The sequence below is a fragment of the Panthera tigris genome, chromosome A2 (genome assembly GCF_018350195.1).
Source record: "Panthera tigris isolate Pti1 chromosome A2, P.tigris_Pti1_mat1.1, whole genome shotgun sequence".
In the NCBI taxonomy this organism is placed as follows: Eukaryota; Metazoa; Chordata; class Mammalia; order Carnivora; family Felidae; genus Panthera; species Panthera tigris.
In genome coordinates, this window is record NC_056661.1 from 120553258 (window position 1) to 120571267 (window position 18010).

General features: G+C 37.9%; 1 protein-coding gene across 10 annotated transcripts in view; it reads left to right on the forward strand.

Moving 5' to 3' along the window:
* ZNRF2 (zinc and ring finger 2) overlaps positions 1-18010 on the forward strand; it is a 138552-nt gene that overhangs the window by 40034 nt on the left and 80508 nt on the right. For all 10 annotated transcript variants that reach the window (XR_006211847.1, XR_006211845.1, XR_006211841.1 and 7 more), the window contains exon 2: positions 12422-12517. Coding sequence is in view for 1 of the 10 variants with exons in the window: in XM_042969271.1 (XP_042825205.1) it covers positions 12422-12517 (96 nt within the window). In the remaining 9 variants the exon portion in view is untranslated. The remainder of the gene's footprint in view (positions 1-12421; positions 12518-18010) is intronic.

Consider the following 18010-nt stretch of genomic DNA (forward strand, 5'->3'; position numbering starts at 1 on the left):
AGAAAAGCAAGACATATTGGTTTAAGAGCAAGGGCACAGAGGTGTGAATGGGTATATTCTGTTGGAGGAAAGATTAAACTGGCTACACCAAATAGCGATTATGTGAAAAGCCCAGTCTGGGAGAAAACAGGGTATGTGTGTGTACAGTGGTAAAAACCTTGATAGCTAGGAATCTGAAGAGCTGAATTGTGTCACTTTTGATTTTTTTGCACTTTTAGGTTGCTGTTCTCTTGAAGTGAGCAGTTTTAACCAAGAGAGTCCTTTTGCTTAATTTTCTTCAATTCCATTATTGAAGATAGGAAATGGCGTCTACTGTTTTGCATTACCTGGGGAGTTCGGTGTAGCAGATGGAGGTCTCTGTTATTGATCTGTTCTGTTTATCATATTCATTGCGCATATACCTAAGTTTTAAGCTTATTGGTCATTTTCTTCCAAATTATGTTTGTCATTTAAATTAAGTGTAGAAGAGTACCAGCTTTGAGTAGAGAACATTGGCAACCAGTGGGGATAATAATAGATTGACAGCATCTGGGGGAGGGCCTTAAGTGCCATTCCCAGGGTTACGTTGTTTGCATATAGTAGAACTGGATTTGCACCCAGGTCATTTGGACTTGAAAGTCTGTATTTTCGGGACACCTGGGTGGTTCAGTCAGTTGAGCATCTGACTTTGGCTCAGGTCATGATGTCGTGGCCCTTGAGTTCCAGCCCCACGTCGGGCTCGCTGCTGTCTGTGCAGAGCCCGCTTTGGGTCCTCTGTCTCCCTCTCTCTCTGCCCCTTCCCCACTTGTGCTCTCTCAGAATAAAATATTAAATTTTTTTAAATCTGTATTTTCACTAGCCCATTTAAGATAATAAGGAATATAGAAACATAAGTAATTACTGTGCCATGTGTGTGTGACATTTTAGTTTGGAAGTATCATCAAAACATAGAAGAAATGGAGAGGGAAAAATTAAATTAGCCTTTGCTTGCAATGGAGCATTTAGAGAAAGATTCCTGGAGAAGGATGATACCTAAATAGGGCTTTGGTGACAACCTAAGAGTTGTGTAGGGTAAAAGGGAATAATAATATTCGTGTTTCAGCACCTCTATACTTTGCTTTTTAAAAGACCTGGGTTATCAGGCTCATTTCTATGGTCCATTCTCTTCCATTATTAGTCTCCCTTGTCCTCTTTATACACAAACATGATCGTGCCATTCTCATCCCAGTTTTTGGTGGTTGTATCATTTTCACATTGTTGATATATCTAGTATTTGTATACTGTACCAGAGCAATAGCTCCTACAGTTGTTTTCACTTATTTCTCCAATTAAATATTGTATGTAGTGTATGTACTTTGTGTGTGTGTGTGTGTGTGTGTGTGTGTGTGTGTGTGTGTGTGTGTAAAACACCATAGCTTGTCCATTCCTGGATTCTTTATTAAGCTCTTGTTTGAGTTCTGAGTCTTGAGTCCCACTTTTAAGTATTCTGTAAAAGACAGAATACTTGTAAGTATTCTGAAGACACCTCCTCCAGGCATGCACAAAACTGTGTCCACAATAATATCTGTGTATTCTGTGGATAGTTCTGAGACCAGTAAGAATTCTGCCACTCTCACCCCTCTGTCGTAGACCTCTTATATTTTCTGTTTGGTCATTAGGATTCTTTTTTTTTTTTTTTTTTTTACGGTCGTTGATAATTTTGATGTGTTCTTTTGATTCCATTCTTATTTTTGGGAAAAGCAGTTAGCCTTTGTTTTCCATGAATTTGTCTTTTTTCAGATCATTTCTGTACTGTTTTCCATAATTCCTTTTCTGTGTCAGTGATGTTGTCACTAGCTATTTGTTTCTTTCTGGTTCTTCCGTGGTTTTTATTTCTGTTACAGGTTTATTGTTATATTTAATTTATTTGCTGAACCGTGACAGCTGTTTCCTGAGTTAATTTTTTAAATTGTCTCATTCATCTGCCTTTTTCAGGTTTTTGTCTTCCTTATATGGTGAATTCCTACAATGCTTCTTTAGGTCCCATATTGAATCCTTTATTATTATTCATCAGAGAATGAAGTCACTTCAAGTTGGGACTGCTGTAAAAGTGAAAAGCAATGTGGGGAAAGGGCAGAGAAGGTGATTTAGGGAAGGCAGCATCTTTGGCTGAGATATATTCTTGCAGAATACTTTTCCACTAGGCTAATGTGTCCTATGCTCTAGACACTTCTTCCTTTAAAATAGTTTTTAATTAAATTAAAAATTAAAATTAAATCAAGATAATATATGTATATATTTTGAAAAAAGAACTTCTAGTCTTCTAATAACAATCTTATGCTTCTGCCCCAACTACTAGTTTTTATTTTCCTGAGACAACTTTCAGTACTTGTAGCTGTCACTTATAACATTTAATTCCATATTTATAAGTAATATGCTTATTTAATTTTTTTAGATGCTATTAACTGCTTATTGTGGGAGATTAGGATTTATATATATTATGTGTGTTAATTTTTATCCATATACCTTTTTAACAAACTTTATTTTTTAATTTACATCCAAGTTAGCGTATAATGCTATAATTTCAGTAGATTCCATTGATTCATCCCCTATGCAAAAAAAAGTTTTTAAATTTTTTTTGTATTTGAGAGAGATTGCGAGCAGGGGAGGGGCAGAGATACAGAGACAGAATGTGAAGCAGGCTCTAGACTTCGAGCTGTCAGCACAGAGCCCCATGCAAGGCTTGAACTCATGAGCTGTGCGTGAGATCATGACCTGAGCCAAAGTCGGATGATTAACCCAGGTGCCTCTCCATCTACCTTTTTTTTTTTTTTTTTTTAAATGTTTGTTTATTTTTGAGAGAGAGAGCAAGCGAGGCGGATAGAGAATCCCAGGCAGGTTCCGCACTGTCAACGCAGAGTCCAACGCAGGGCTTGAATTCACTAACCGGGAGATCATGATCTGAGCTGAAATCAAGAGTCCATCCAGGTACCCCGATCCGTCGACCTTTGAACATCTTTCTAAATGATGATCTGCTTAATTTCATACTCCTTGTTTATGACTCTGGATTGCATGTCTTGTTGTGTATTTGTCTCATAGTTAAAATTTGCCTTGTCTGTTTGCTTACCTGATTTTCTAAGTTCCTCTTCTTCCCAAACTTGCAAAAGAATTGTAAAACTGTCAGAACCTAATACTGTTTTCCACCTGATAAAACACATCAAGAAACCTTATCTGTTCATTTCCTACCACTCTCTACCCTCTACCCTTTTCCTCTCCTCCTTGGATCCTCTACTTCCTCTTTGGTCTAAACCAAATACCTTCTAGACCACAATTATCCAAGGATGTCCTTACACCTCTCTCCTATGAGAGATCTTATTTCCTCTATCTCAGTGTCTTTTTCTCTCTCTCTCTTTTTTTCTTTTCTATTTGCTCCTTTGTTTTAATTAAAACAATTTTTTTTAATGTTTATTTATTTTTGAGGGGGAGAGAGAGAGAGAGAGAGAGAGAGACAGTGCAAGCTGGGGAGGGGCAGAGAGAGAGAGAGGGAGACACAGAAACCAAAACAGGCTCCAGGCTCTGAGCTGTCAGCACACAGCCCGATGTGGAACTCAACGAACCATGAGATCATGACGTGAGCTGAAGTTGAACACTTAACTGACTGAGCCACCCAGACACCCTGTTTGCTCCTTTGTTTTAGTGTGCCAGGTGTTCAAGATACTTCTCCAGGTGCATAGGGAGGAATGTTTTTGATACTTTGCCTGTGCTTTAATGAAATGTATTGATCAGTCCAGTGTGAATATGTAATAGCTTGGGTATATAGTCTAGGTGAAATAATTTTCAGAATTTTGGAGTTATTCACTTATCTTCTTCTAAGTGTTGCTATTAAGAAGACCAGTGCCATTCTGATTCTACAAAGCAGTTGAACTAGACTCTCAAAATATTAATATCATGAAAGACAAAAAAAAAAAAAAGTTAAAAGTCTGGGAAACTGTTCTAGATGTTTTTCATTGATCTTTTTCTTTTTGAAAACTTTTAGACTTCTGTTCTTTAACCCTAAGGCTCTGTTATTTCACAGTACCGTACTTTGATATGGCTATTTATTTTCATTTGTTACATGGGTGCATTCTTTCAGTCTGCATAGTCATGAACTTCAGTTTGGGAAATTATGTCTGTGGTAGTTCCTTCCTCTTTTCTCAAGTCTGTTTCTAGTTGATTGGATGTTAAGACCACTTGGATTGATCTTCTGGTTTTATTACTTATTCCCCTATTTGACTTTTGGTTCTACTTCCTGCAAGATTAAAAAAAGATGTGTAGAGTGATGGTTAAGTTAGGCTTTTAAGCCAGAAGCTTGGTTTGATTTCTGGCATTGCCAGTTTTTAGCTGTGTGATCTTATGTAAGTCACTTACCCTTTCTGTTTTTCATGTGTAAAATAGGGTTTATATTAGTACCTAACTCAAGGATGTGGGAATAAATGAATTAATTTAGCCAAAGTGTTTAGTAATTTCTTAGTACATAGTAAATATTCGTTGTTATTGTCCTTTGACATCATTATTACCTCAAGTTAATATTCCATCTGTCTGTTTGAATTCTTAATTTCATCAAAAGTTTATTTCAAGAGTTTTTGTTTGCTTCTCTGTTCCTAGTTTATAGTCTCTTGTCTTGTGGATGCAACATCATCTTAAATTATTGGGAAAGTTGAGGAATTTTGGAAAAAACTTCCAACATATAAGATGGACACCAAAACTAAAGAAAACGGAATCAAATAAATCTACAGAAACAGAAGTAAATAGAAATCTTAGGAGATTTTTGGGGTTTGGCAGTGCTAATGTTTTCTTCTCTTTCCTGTGTCAGTGTTACCATACTTCTGCTATTCTGTTTATTTGGTGTACATCTTCTATGTTGGAGACTTTTTAAAAAGTTTCCTCGTAATGAAGATCTAACTATATTTGGTGGAAACATATAGAAGTATTGTGTCTTTGGTGAGTCATATCAGGGAGCACAGTTGTCAGCTTGCCCTTTTGTTGCTGATCCTAAGTTTGAACATGGAAGCTGATGGAAGGTAGTTTCTCCATCTTAGAAGTGTCTTTTTATCTTTGTTAATTAAGTGATTTTAGGTTGATATTTTCAGAATGTATAATTGTATATACTTCTGCATTCTTTTTAAATACAAAATATTATAATCTATTAAGTCATTATCCATTTGGCTTGTCAGATTGTCCAAATCTGACCAGGAGAAGCTCCTTCAGGGCTTGATGGGGAGTGATATTAAGAAACGTAAAATCTGAAGGCTGAATCTGCTTTTTGAGAGGTATCCTTGCTTCTACATCCTTTTAGTGGACTGAACTCTGTGTGTGTGTGTGTGTGTGTGTGTGTGTGTGTGTGTGTGTGTGTGTGTGTGTATGTGCGCATGCATGTATATATTTTCTTTGTATCTGATGTACAGTTACATTCGTTTCCATTTATATTTAATTTTAGTAGGGATTTTCCCCTAATCATTTATTTTTGAATATGTATATCATTAACATTTTTCAGAAGTCAAGAACTTTATTAAAAGGTATACTCAGGAGTACCTTTTTCCCTTTTTTTCCACCACATTTCACTACCTAAAGGCAACATGTATGTAAACCTTAGTTTGAAGTTCCTTGTTTTTTCTGTTTGCAGGTACATATGTGTACATGTATTCTTATTTACCCTTTTTTGATACACAGTAGTTTGCATAACATGCAGTCTTTTTTCACATTGCTTTTTTCACTTAATATAGCCTTGATATCTCTCTGTGTCCATTCATAGAGACTTTTCTCATTTTTTTTTTATACTGCATAGTATTCCATTGTGTAGATACCTAATGGTTTCTTCATTATGTCTCTTATGTTTACAGTACTGTGCTATTCCAAAGAGTGTCATAGTAAATTACTGTGTGTGTGTGTGTGTGTGTGTGTGTGTGTGTGTGTGTGTTTTAATTAAAACATACGTTTATTATCTCTTGAAGTTCTAGGAGTAGAATGGAATCAGTTGGTGGGGCTCTCACTCGGAGTCTCTCAGGCAGTTGCGATGGAAGTTGGGGCTAGAGTCATCTGAAAGTTCAAAGTAACTTAACATCAAAGGTAGCTCACTCACTGTACCTGGAAATTGATGCTGGTTTCAGCTCAGGCTGTCAGCTGAAATGCCTATCTATGACCTTTCTCTGTGATTGGAACTTCCTAGAGCATGTCAAGTGGGCTCTGAAAGGGAATATCCCAAAAGTGAGCATTCTAAGAGGTCCAAATGGTTGCTGTGAGGCTTTTCAAGATTTATCTGAGAAATCCCAGAACATCACTTCCGGATTCTCTTGATTGACTAACTCATTAAGGCTGGCCCAGAGTTAAGGAAAGGAGAATTAGGTTTTTTATCTTAGGATGCATGAAATTGAAAGCAACTATCTTTGGAGACTAAATACCAGAGTCACCTTCTAGCCATCACAGTTCACATTTCTTCCATATGTAAAATGTATTTGCTTTCTTTCCAGTACTCACACAGTCTTATCCCATTAAGGCATCAATTTGAAGTCCAGGATCTTGTTATCTGAGTCAGGTCCAGATATGGATAATACTTCTCAGGTGCAGTTCCTCCAGTACAGTTCCTCGAAAACAGTTCCCCTTGACCTAAATACCTTTACTGAGAGCTTTATTTCTCCTTATGGCTCTGAGTTACTGTCTGGTGTTCTTTCATGTTACTTTGTAGGACTCCCCATTTCTTCTAGGACAGGTCTAGTGGTAATGAACTTCCTCAGCTTTTGCTTATCTGGGAATTTTATAATTTCTCCCTTACTACTGAAGGAATTTTGCTGGATATAGGATTCTTAGTTGACATTTTTTTTTTCATCAGCCCACTGCCTCCGGACCCCAAAATTTCCCATGAGAAATCTGTTTATAATCTTAGAATCCCTTAATATGATGATCACCTTTATTTTGCTGTGTTCAAAATTCTGTTTGTCTTTTCAAAGTTTGATTATAGTGTATCCAGGTATGGATGTCTTTGAGTTCATCTTACAGAGATTGTTGAGCTTCTTAGATATTTGTATCCATGTTTATATTCATTCACCCATCAAACTTATGAAGTTTTCAGCCATTATTTCTTCAAATATTCTCCCCCCCCTTACTCTCTTCTCCTTCTGGGACTCCCACAATGCATATGTTGGTCTGCTTGTTGGTATCCCACAGGCCCCTTAAGCTCTGTTCACTTGTTTTCAGTCCTTTTTTTCTTTCTGTTCCTCAGACATGATAATTTCCATTGTCCTATCTTCAGGTTCACTGATTATTTCTTCCTGCTCAAATCTGCCTTTGAATTCCTCTGGTGAATTTTTAATTTCAGTTATTATACTTTTCAGCTCCAGAATTTCTTTGTAGTTTCTATTTAGGTTTTCTACATATTGATATTTCCTTTTTATTCATATTTTGATCATATTTTCTTGACCTTCTTTACATCTTCCTTTAGTTCTTTGAGCATCTTTAAGAGATAGGCATTTAAAAATCTTTGCCTAGTATATCTGTCATTAGATCTTTTTCAGGGACAATTTGTTTTATTTTTTTTTTTTTCCTCTAAAGGAGCCATGCTTTTCTGTTTTCTTGTTTTTGGTATGCTTTGTGGTTTTTTGTTGTTGAAAACTGGATATTTGAATCTAATAATGTGGTAACTCTGGAAATCAGATTTCCCCCCTCTTCCCAGTGTCTGCTATTTTGTATTATTGTTTTTTGGGGAGTGTTATAGCCTGTCTCTGAGGATCATCAGCCTGAGATATAAACTTAAGGTCTTCTCTGAGACCTGCCCTGGGCATGTACAGTCCCTTTCTAATTTCCCCTGTGTATATAGTTGTTTTTGAATGTCCTAATATTTAATGTCTGGCTCCGAAAAAGAGAAAAATAAAGGGGGAGAAAGGGGTGTAGGTCCTTTAAATCCCCTTGAAGTTTCTTGAGCCAGAATGGGAGGGGCTTAAAATGGGGAAGGTCCAAAACAATGATACCCTTCTCTTTGTCTGTATCTCCTGAATCAGAAGCAGCAATCAGAGTGCAGAGTTCCAGTTTTTGGAGGATAGAGTCCTTTATGTCCACCCTGAGTTCCTGCAGGGTGTGTGTAAGCTGCTCCAAGAACAAGTGCACTGCTGCCTGCCATGTAGCTGGGCTGGGCTGGGCTGGGCTGGGAAGGGTGGCTGCTACTGTGCTAAGAGCTGAAAATAACCACAATGTACTGTCCAGGTTTTTCCCCTGGAAGTTGCAAGCTTTTAGTAGTCTCCAGAGTTCCAAAATAGTTCCCTCAGACAGATGCAAGCATTTAGGTGGGGAGGCCGATTCTGCCAGTGCTTCCTACTCGGCTGTCTTCCCAGAATCCTCTATGTGTGCACTTATTTTTTTTTGTATTTTGGGGACATACCTTCAGGGTAAGATCCTAGAAATGGGATTGCTGGACCAGAAGATAAATACATATGTAGTTGATTTACATATTGCCAGATTGCTCTCTGTAGAGGTTGTATAAATTTGCACTCCTACTAGCAATGTATGAAAGTGCTTGTTTCCACACAGCCTCACCAACAGTGTGTTGTCAAGCTTTTGAGTTTTTGCCAATTTCGGGTAAGCAGTGATATCTTAAATGTAGAGATAAAGTAAAGCCTAAGGAGAGAGAACAGTTATATACAAAGAACTGACCTGGATTTTTAGTTAAATAAAGTGAATTGAACACAGGTGTTACTTTTCCTTCCTAAAGCCCACTAAACTGAGAATAAAGAAAAAGAACTTAAGAGAAAAGTGCTTCTTGGGGCACCTGGGTGGCTCAGTCAGTTAAACATCCACTCTTGGTTTTGGCTCAGGTCATTGGTCTCTGATGTGTGGGTTTGGGCTCTGTGCTGAGAATGCAGAGCCTGCTTGGGATTCTCTCTCTCTTACCCTCTCTCTCTGCCCCTCCTTTGCCTGTGCTCACTCACTCTCTCTCAAAATAAATAAACTTAAGAAAGGAAGGGATATTTCTTTTATTCTGACACTGTGCAGTTTTTCATTTATTCAAAAAAAATTTTTTAATGTTTATTTTTGAGAGAGAGCGAGAGAGAAACAGTGGGAGCAGGGGAGGGGCAGAGCAAGAGGGAGACACCGAATCCAAAGCAGGCTCCAGGATCTGAGCTGTCAGCACACAGAGCCCCATGCAGGGCTTGAACCCACGAACCTTGAGATCAATGACCTGAGCTGAAGTCAGACGCTTAATCAGCTGAGCCACCCAGGTGCCCCAGTTTTTCATTTGTTTAAAGAAAGGTCAGTTGAAAATACCTTTTTGGTGAAATACTGGTTTAAAACTTTTGCCCAGTTTTCTAACTGATACTTGGTTTTCCACAAATTTTAAGAGTTCTTTATATATTAAGGGTATTTTTTTTTATGATACATGTTGTAAATATTTTTGAATTTTGAATTTGCTTCTGTGTATTGTTTTTCAGTCATGCTAAATATTTTCTTTCATTGAATTATGTTTGAGAGAGGCCCTGAAAAGCTGATTAGAAGCTTTATGTATAAGGCTAGGGCTTATCAACAGACAAGGGTCTTGATGTTTCATCCTGCGGGACCTTTTGATTTAAGAGAAGAATCTACCAGGGCAGGCAGCCTGGTGGCTCAGTAGGTTAGGCGTCCGACTTCGGCTCAGGTCGCGATCTCACAGTTTGTGAGTTCAGGTGTGTGTCAGACTCTGTGCTGACAGCTCAGAGCCTGGAGCCTGCTTTGGATTCTGTGTCTCCCTGTCTCTGTCCCTCCCCCACTCGCTCTCTGTCTCTCTGCCTCAAAAATAAATAAAATGTTAAAAAATTTTTATTAAAAATTTTTTTTTAAAAAGGGAAGAATCTACCAAGTTCTTGGTAAAGATGGAGTAAAGGAAATTGCAGAGGGGCCCTTTTCGGTACATAGGTCTTTATTCCTCTGTTTTCTTTCCTTCCCATTGCTCAAGTCATTCTATTTTGGGTTTTTTATTCTAGAAGTTAGTTAGCCTTCTTTGTCCTGCTGTAGTTGGGGAATTGTAGTTTCTTACAGCTGCTGTATGTCATGGTTTGGAGACCTAGGGAATTTTTTTTTTTTTTTCCTAGTCTTTGAACCAGTCTAGATTTTATCCTCGTGCCTCCCCATTGTCTTGGGAAGTCATTTGGAGGTATCGATTTTGCAGTCTTTTGAGAACTAGATAGTGAGAATTGACTTCTGCAGACTCTTAGGGTGTCTGTTTTCTCATTGGCTGTCTCCTTTCAAGGTCTTTATCTTATTCTCATTCTCTTATAGATTCTACTGAAATCTATTTCAGTAGATTTTAGAGGGGAAGAGAAAGAAACATATGAATTTATAGTATTTAATTAGAAATCCAGGTGGTTCTTTGTACATAGAGTTTTCTCTCCTTTGGCTCTACTTTGTGGGCAGTTGGATGGCTCTCAGTAGTTCACAGTATTGTACTTTGATAATTCAGAGTTTATGTGCCAATACTCAGGTGATTTCTGATCAGTAGTTAAAAAAACTGGCCTCTTGCCCTCTTGTATGTCCTGTTGAAAACCTCAAGGGAAGAAAGTTTTTACAGTTCCAAGTGAAAGATAGTTGGTCCTGGAAATATATGAATGCTACTTGAGAGTCTCTGTCTTCTCCCCATTTGATCTAAGTTTCCTTGTATTGGTATATTCTGTATTTGGGGGTTATAGCTATTTTGCAGTTTCTTATTTACTTATTAGTGGGAGCGGGGGGGGGGGGGGGGGGGGGGGGGGGGGGGGGGGGGGCCAGAGGGAAAGAGAATCTTAAGCGGACTCCACCCCTGATGTGGAGCTCGATCTCTTGACTGTGAAATCATGACCTGAACCGAAATCAAGAGCCAGATGCTTAAACGACTGAGCCATCAAGGTGCTCCTGCAGTTTCATTTTAGACGGATTTCTTTCCGCTTTCTTTTTCATTTTGGTGGTTTTCAAGAAGGGCAGTAAACATACATTTACATACTTTTTTTCACATTGTATTAAGTGCATTTTACTAAAAGAAAAAAAATGTATGTTCTTTGAAAATACATTGAATGCAATGTGAAAAATGGTGTTCAATAGCATTTATTTCATTTAGGAAGTTGAATACCTGGATTAAGTACCCATGCCAAAACCTTTTCCTAATTTGTACAAAATTGTGCATGAGGTATGAGTCTAGTCTGACACATTTGGTCACAGTAAGTTTTGAGTCACGATGAAGGGAGGCGAGTGCCTCTAAGAACACACATGTGCCAGAAGTACAGAGCTGTCAGACTCTGAGGCAGCCTTACCTTAGGGACTGGTTTCTGTCACTCCCCTTCTTATTAGCTTTGGTCTCTCACTGCACTTCTGCTCCTCTCTACACATCTGCTCTGGGATCTCCATGCAAACCATTGTCCTTCGCTGGCTGATAGTTGCTATTCTCTTGTAAGCTCAGCTTACACATGAGCCACTGGGCTCTCTTTTACCTACATGTGACCTTTCTGCTTCAGCTCTTTACACCTGACCAGTGTGTACTCTCTTGCCATGTCTTGTCATATTTCCAAGAAAAACAGATTGGCCCAGACCATCTTTTTGTGCCACTTCTGGTTTGTAGTTCTTAGCCCTGAAGTATTAATTGGCTGTCTACAATCAGGTGTCCAGTGCTGCTCAAGCAGTGTAGGGGTGTTGAGGAGGGAACTGTAGGGCAGCAGGGAGACAGCGAGGAACCAGAGATGGGACAGTCCCCTGGGAAGTCAGGGAGCAGGATAGAACTGAATACATAACATACTCTCTCTTCGGTATACCAGTTTATTTTTAATAGACCACTTTAAGCAAATACTTAGTAGTATAGATTGAATATGGTAGGAAACAAGCTAATATTTGTGTCGAAATTGACTGGGAAATCTGCCCTGTTTGGTGCTTTTTTCTGTTTGCACTGTGACTTGAGTAGCATAGTGTGACAGATCACGATACTGGAAGACGGGCGTCTTAGGTTCTAGACCTGATTTTGCTGATTTTTGACTTTCTTCATCAGAATAATTTTTAAAAGATCAATGCAGTAGAATAGTTTCTAAAGTACCGTCTAGCAATAAAACCTTGGGATTCAAACTGTGCTCTACCAAGCTGGGAAAGGTAATTTCCACGAAATGATAAGTCCAGGTTAAAGGAAAAAATTAGAAACAAAAAAAAATTAGAAACAAAAATTAGAAACAAAAATTGGACCCATACATTAGAAAAAGATTTGGGAGTTTTGTAGTGAGCCTACTTCTTTTCATTTGTACTTGTTTTATTTGATATGGGATGGTCTTTGTAAAGTGATTTAAGTCAGATATTATAGTTACCCTTTTCCCAAACGAACTTGCAGTTAAATAGTATATTACTATACGTGTAATACTGAAATTTGAAATGCTTTTACTCTTCTGTGCTTTATTAAAAAACAGAATTGGACATTCAGAATAATTAAGTAAAATGGGTTTCTTTTACTTTTTAGGATTTAAGTGCCCTGTATGCTCAAAATTTGTACCTTCAGATGAAATGGATTTGCATCTTGTGATGTGTTTAACAAAGCCAAGAATAACCTATAATGGTAAGTCCAGTGCTTTGAAATGCTTTTTAGAATGACCTTAGATTTTATGATTTTTATGTTTCAGATAAAATATAAAAGGCGAAGGAATGACGGTCTATGAGCCCTGGAGCTAACTAGTGTTTCAGTTATAGGTCTGGTGCTCTGGCTTTACTGCTCTTTCCTGACCACAATCCCAAGACCTTCAAAATCCTGGGGAAGATTTTTCAGTGTAGCCTTGGTACATTTTGAAACAGACTTAAAAAATGATCACACGGTTCATTCCTAATTTTAAGTAAATGGAATGAAATAAAGGACGAGTGAGAGCTTTTTAAAAAATTTCATAGGTAGACAAACTTCAAATGCCTACAAGAAATTTTCAGGAATTTTTCAAATGTAATTTTGGTTTGAAATAGAATGAGTTGGAAGAATACCAGTGAACTGTGAAAGGTTGACTTCATTCAACAAATGTCTTTTGAGCACCTTTGGGAGTATGAGGTGTGGTGTTAGGAACTTGGGATACAGCCGTGAATAAAACAGAAGTGGGTCACTACAGCCCAGCATCAACCACAGGTTAATCAATGCAGCAGCACTTAGTTAAGAATCTGAGGTTTCTTGTCAGACTATAAAATGCTGGGGGTTGGGGGGTAGACTTTAGAATTGAAATGAACATGTTACCCTGACTAGCTTTTTTGCAGACTGATTTAGGAATCTCTCTCTAAGGTAGGGCTTCAGCCACACTATTATTGTAGTGACAATAGAACTCTTTTTCCCATTTATTTTCCAATGAATAAGTAAAAGGAGATTGTAGCAATTCCTTTGAATAGTAAATGTACCTGTTGATTATATTTAGACCTTTCTGCATTGTGAAATTGAATGGGCTACTTTGCATAATATAGTTGAAATTCAGTTACTTAAAAAATAAAAAATTCTCATTCAGGTTCAGAATTTGAGGTGAAATGATTGGGCTTGTTTCTCGTTTGTACTCCATTATCTTATCATTAGCCTCCAAAATTATGATGTTTATTACCAGTGTCTTAGAAATAAATACCCTTGAATGTCAAGAGTCTGTCCTTCAATTTTGAAAGCACAAATGTATTTCCTTTGTGTGTATTTGCACACAACCTTACTATTCTGTACATTGACTTTTTGTGTAACGTATGTACAGTATGGTCTATGAATGTTGATATTTGGCAGTTTTTAATTTCCCGATTTAACTATGCTCAAGTCATTAAAGTTTTTTACTAGATCATGTATTTGGTGTCTTAAAGATGTCTTCAAGAACCAAGATGTAACCTTCTGCTTGGGCACACTGTTGTTAAAAAGGAACCCACAGGCACATAATGGTGTCACTTAGGTTAAAGCACCAAGTCAATAAACCAAGACTTAATACCTAATCTAACTGCAATTTCAGCCCCCCAGAAATGTAACCTTTAACCAGTCACCATGAGAATTTCCTGATCAGCACTAGGAAATTTGATACACTCCTTCAGTTCCCCTAGGCAATGGGTTATTTTCTAATAATTTTCTTTTTTTTCCCCCTCTCTTTTTACCTCTTAGAAACCTTTCCTTTCCTGCAGCCCTTTGGAGCTCCCCTCTACTTGCTAGAGAGGATACTGCCTAATTCATGAATTGATTAATAAAGCCAATTAGATCTTTAAAATTTACTCAGTTAAATTTTTATTATTGAACACTGTAAACCAAGGATTTAGGTTTCAAATATTTGACAGTATTCCAGTTCGGAAGTCAGTAACTTAATGTGAAAAGCAAATAAAGTTGCAAATACTTTTAAGAATCGCTGCCTGCTTCACGGTAGGTAGATCTGAAACGTTTTAAATTGTTAAATACATATTAACTGTCAATAAACATTCAAAACAAAAAGCAAAAACAGCTTCTTCTAAAAATTATACATAGCTCTTGAAGTTTTAAAATCGGACAGTGGCCAGCTGTGGTGAAAAAAGGTGGAGTTTTGATTTAGGTTAGAGAGTGATGGGTGATTGATAATATGCCTCCCCATCACAGTCTGTGGGAATTCTTCCGCTACAGTTTTGAGGGCAGAGCCCTGTAGGTAAGGAAAAAATAATCCTTCTACCTGTCTGAGCTCTTGGCTGAGACCTCTAGTAAAAGACAAGAGAAAAACAAACAAAAATGTAGCATGCTTAAGTCTTGGTATGTATGGGAGATACCCTGGGAGAAATGAGCCTGGTTTAGAATGTGGGTTTAAACACCCTCTTCAGTTATGGAAGGTTAGGGTTAGGAAGGGTTCCTTCCTAGTTATGGAAGGTTACCAGGAAAATCCTGGTAAACTAGTAGTTTGTTATGCATATTTAAGTCCTGTGCCTTCTCCATTGATAAGATTCTCTTGTAATATTCCCTTATGATTTGGAGTCAACCTTTTCTTCCTGGTGCTAAAAGGTAGACACCCTTACAAATGGAGATTTCCTTTATAAATTTAAATTTCCCTTACAAAAAGATAACTTTTACTATGTTTAGGGTCTCTCCTGTGTCTGTTGTTTTTTAGTCATCTTAATCCTTATGCCAGAGAGGCTTATTTTATCCTAGCATGTTTTGTTACCCTTCAGTCTCCTGAATCTCATCTATCACAGGTGATGACTCTGTGAAAATTGGCCTCTTTAACACCTAAACTTGGCATTTAGGATTACTCTGAAGTTTAGAACAGGATGAGTCCGAGAATCCATGAAAGGGAATCGGTCCTCTTAGTCACCTGGGCTTCTTAACACTTCATATTTGAATTCTTAAACAACTGATTCTGGCATCAGAGAGATGGGGCCTGCAAATTGCATTGATACTCAAGTGAGAGTTTTATTCAGCATAGTGCTTATTAATGTATATCTTTTACAGCCTTTCCTAGAGTAGTGACATCTGAAATTTTGAAATTTATTTGTTAAACGTATGTTAATTTAACTGTCTATAGATACGCACAGCGAGGAGATTAGTTGGGCTTGTTTTTCAGGCTCGATATATTTATAGTCAAACTCTAGGATGACTTTCAGAGATTTGAGATTTGAATATAAGCTGGTGTTTTGGAGTTCCAGATTTATACTCCCAGAGATGGTATTCTAAATGTTGGTTTGGTTTCCAGACTAGTTCACAATGATTCTCTTAATTTTTTTTTTCCTTTAATCTGTAATACTATATCCAAATACCTAAGTCCTGGTAACTGAAGAAGAACATTGGCTAGGTGGGAGCTCTCGGTTTAAGCAGCTGTCTCAGCAGAGGTTCAGGTAGGAGGCCCAAGGCAGTCTGGCAGAGAATGATTCAGAATGATGTGAGTGGTTATGTATTGCAGGTGGTGTTTTTGGCAGGATGGAAAAAAAAAAATTCATAATGCCACAATCAGCATTAATCTACATAGATTGCCCTTAAGTCAAGGACTGCCTGTTGCGGGATTATTGAGCGTTCTGTGCCGGTTAAGAAAGAATTCTTGAGACGTTTTACAGTGCACCTTAGTACGTTTGTTTAAGTAGCACAGGGACAGGACCTGTGGGCAGAAAGAGCTGCACTTCTGTATGAAGCTGATTCTATGTGGTTCTATGCTTAGTCTTCAGGGGGAGGGAACATGCAGGAAGTATTAGATCATAAATGTTTTCCTTGAATTTCTACTTGTAAAACCACTTTTGCAAGATTTCTCTGGTGCTTATAATTCAGCTTGATATTAACTATTGGTGAGTTGTACAGGCAGTCATGAGACCCTTTAAGAATGTAGCAGCCAGTAAGCACTTTGATCCTTATCAGAACTATCTAGTCTATAGGTCCGTCTTCTGGGCTAAAGGTGAATGTTTTTCTGCTTCTGTCCCTCATCACTGCCTATTTCATATACTTTCCCCTTTATTTGTGTGCTTCATTGTTTAGTTTATGGAACTAGTAATTCGTTATGTAGTCTGTGAACCCAATACAGATTTTATGAGCATAGTAGAGTCTCTCTCTTTTTTTAAATTTTTTAATGTTTATTTTTGAGAGAGAGAAAGTGTAAGCGTGGTAGGGGCAGAAAAAGGGAGACAGAGGATCCAAAGTAGGTCCGCACTGTGAGAGCAGAGCCTGATGTTGGGCTCGAACTCAGGAACCATGACATCATGACCTGAGCCGAAATCGAGTGGGCCGCTTAAACCGACTGAGCTACGCAGGCGCCCCAGTAGAGTCTCTTCATTTCCTTTATCCTCATCTTCTGAAGTGTTTTAGAACCAAAACCAAAAAATGAAATAAATACTGTTGGCAAATTCTGAGTCTTGATTTTATTGGTCTTTAAAGTTCACTAGATCATAGCATGTTTTGTGTCCTATAAATTTCAGTTTTTATTTTAGCCTCCTGTAATTGAGGGTAGTAGGTTTGTGCTTAAGATATCTTTGTTTTATTGGTAAGTGGTACAATGTGTGTGCATGTGTACCTGGAGGAGATGGAACTTGAAGAGTTAAGTTACTCTTTTCTTCTGAGACTTAATAATAAACTTCTGCAGTGTATCAAAGCAGAACTTTTCAGAACCATCAGGAATATAAACCTGACTCTGTGGACAGAGTAAGATGTGACTATCACTCTGTTAAAGTAAACATACTTGAAAGATGGAGTCACTTGGAAGGAAACTTGTTCTGTAATGAAAGGGAAGAAAAAGGCTCCCCCTTCCTTGAGGTCTGCGGGAGAGTATAACTCAGGCTCGCTCAGGTGTCGAAGATAGATTGCACCAGGCCGTCAGCACTTTGATTCCAGGGTGACAAGCTGCCTCCTGAGGGTCTGGCTTCCCATGTAAGAAGAAATATACTTTCTTCTTTTGTAGATACTGTGGCTTTCTAGGTGGTTGTGGTGCTCATCTTAAGTTATAAACTTGCTCTTGGCCTTACATACTACATTTTCTTGGTTTTAAGATCCCCCCCACCCCATTTTAATCTTTCTGAATTCAAGATGCTTTCTGAAAATGGCATATCTCTTATTATTGAGGTAAAAAAAAAAAATGCCAACCACAACGCAGAATTTTAAATAAGAGGTAGTCATCATGGTCTTTGAACTTTTCCTTTTGTGGAATTTCTGTTATGTGTGATTTGACATCTCTCTTTATTTGTTAGTGTTCTGTGGTTGAGTTTTAACTTAAACGTGGATTCCTAATAGTTGTAAATACTACATTAGGGGACAGCATTGAAGTAAAGTTATTTTTTTGTACCATAAATTGACTGTCCTGCAATGCAGTGAAATTAAAGGCAGTAGAAAGTGTCAAATCCGTTATACTATGTTATAAAAATTTCAAAGTAGATGATATCCCAGAGGCGGTTGGCAAAACAAAAACGAAACTGTTCTAAAACCCATGTAGGATTCCTATAGAACAATGTAGTCACCATCTATTAAAGGTGAACTTGTGATTAAAAAATTTTAGGGATGCCTGGGTGGCTCAGTTGGTTAAGCATCCGACTTTGGCTCAGGTCATGTTCTTGCAAGTTCACGAGTTTAAACCCCACGTCGGGCTCTGTGCTGACAGCTCAGAGCCTGGAGCCTGCTTCGGATTCTGTGTTT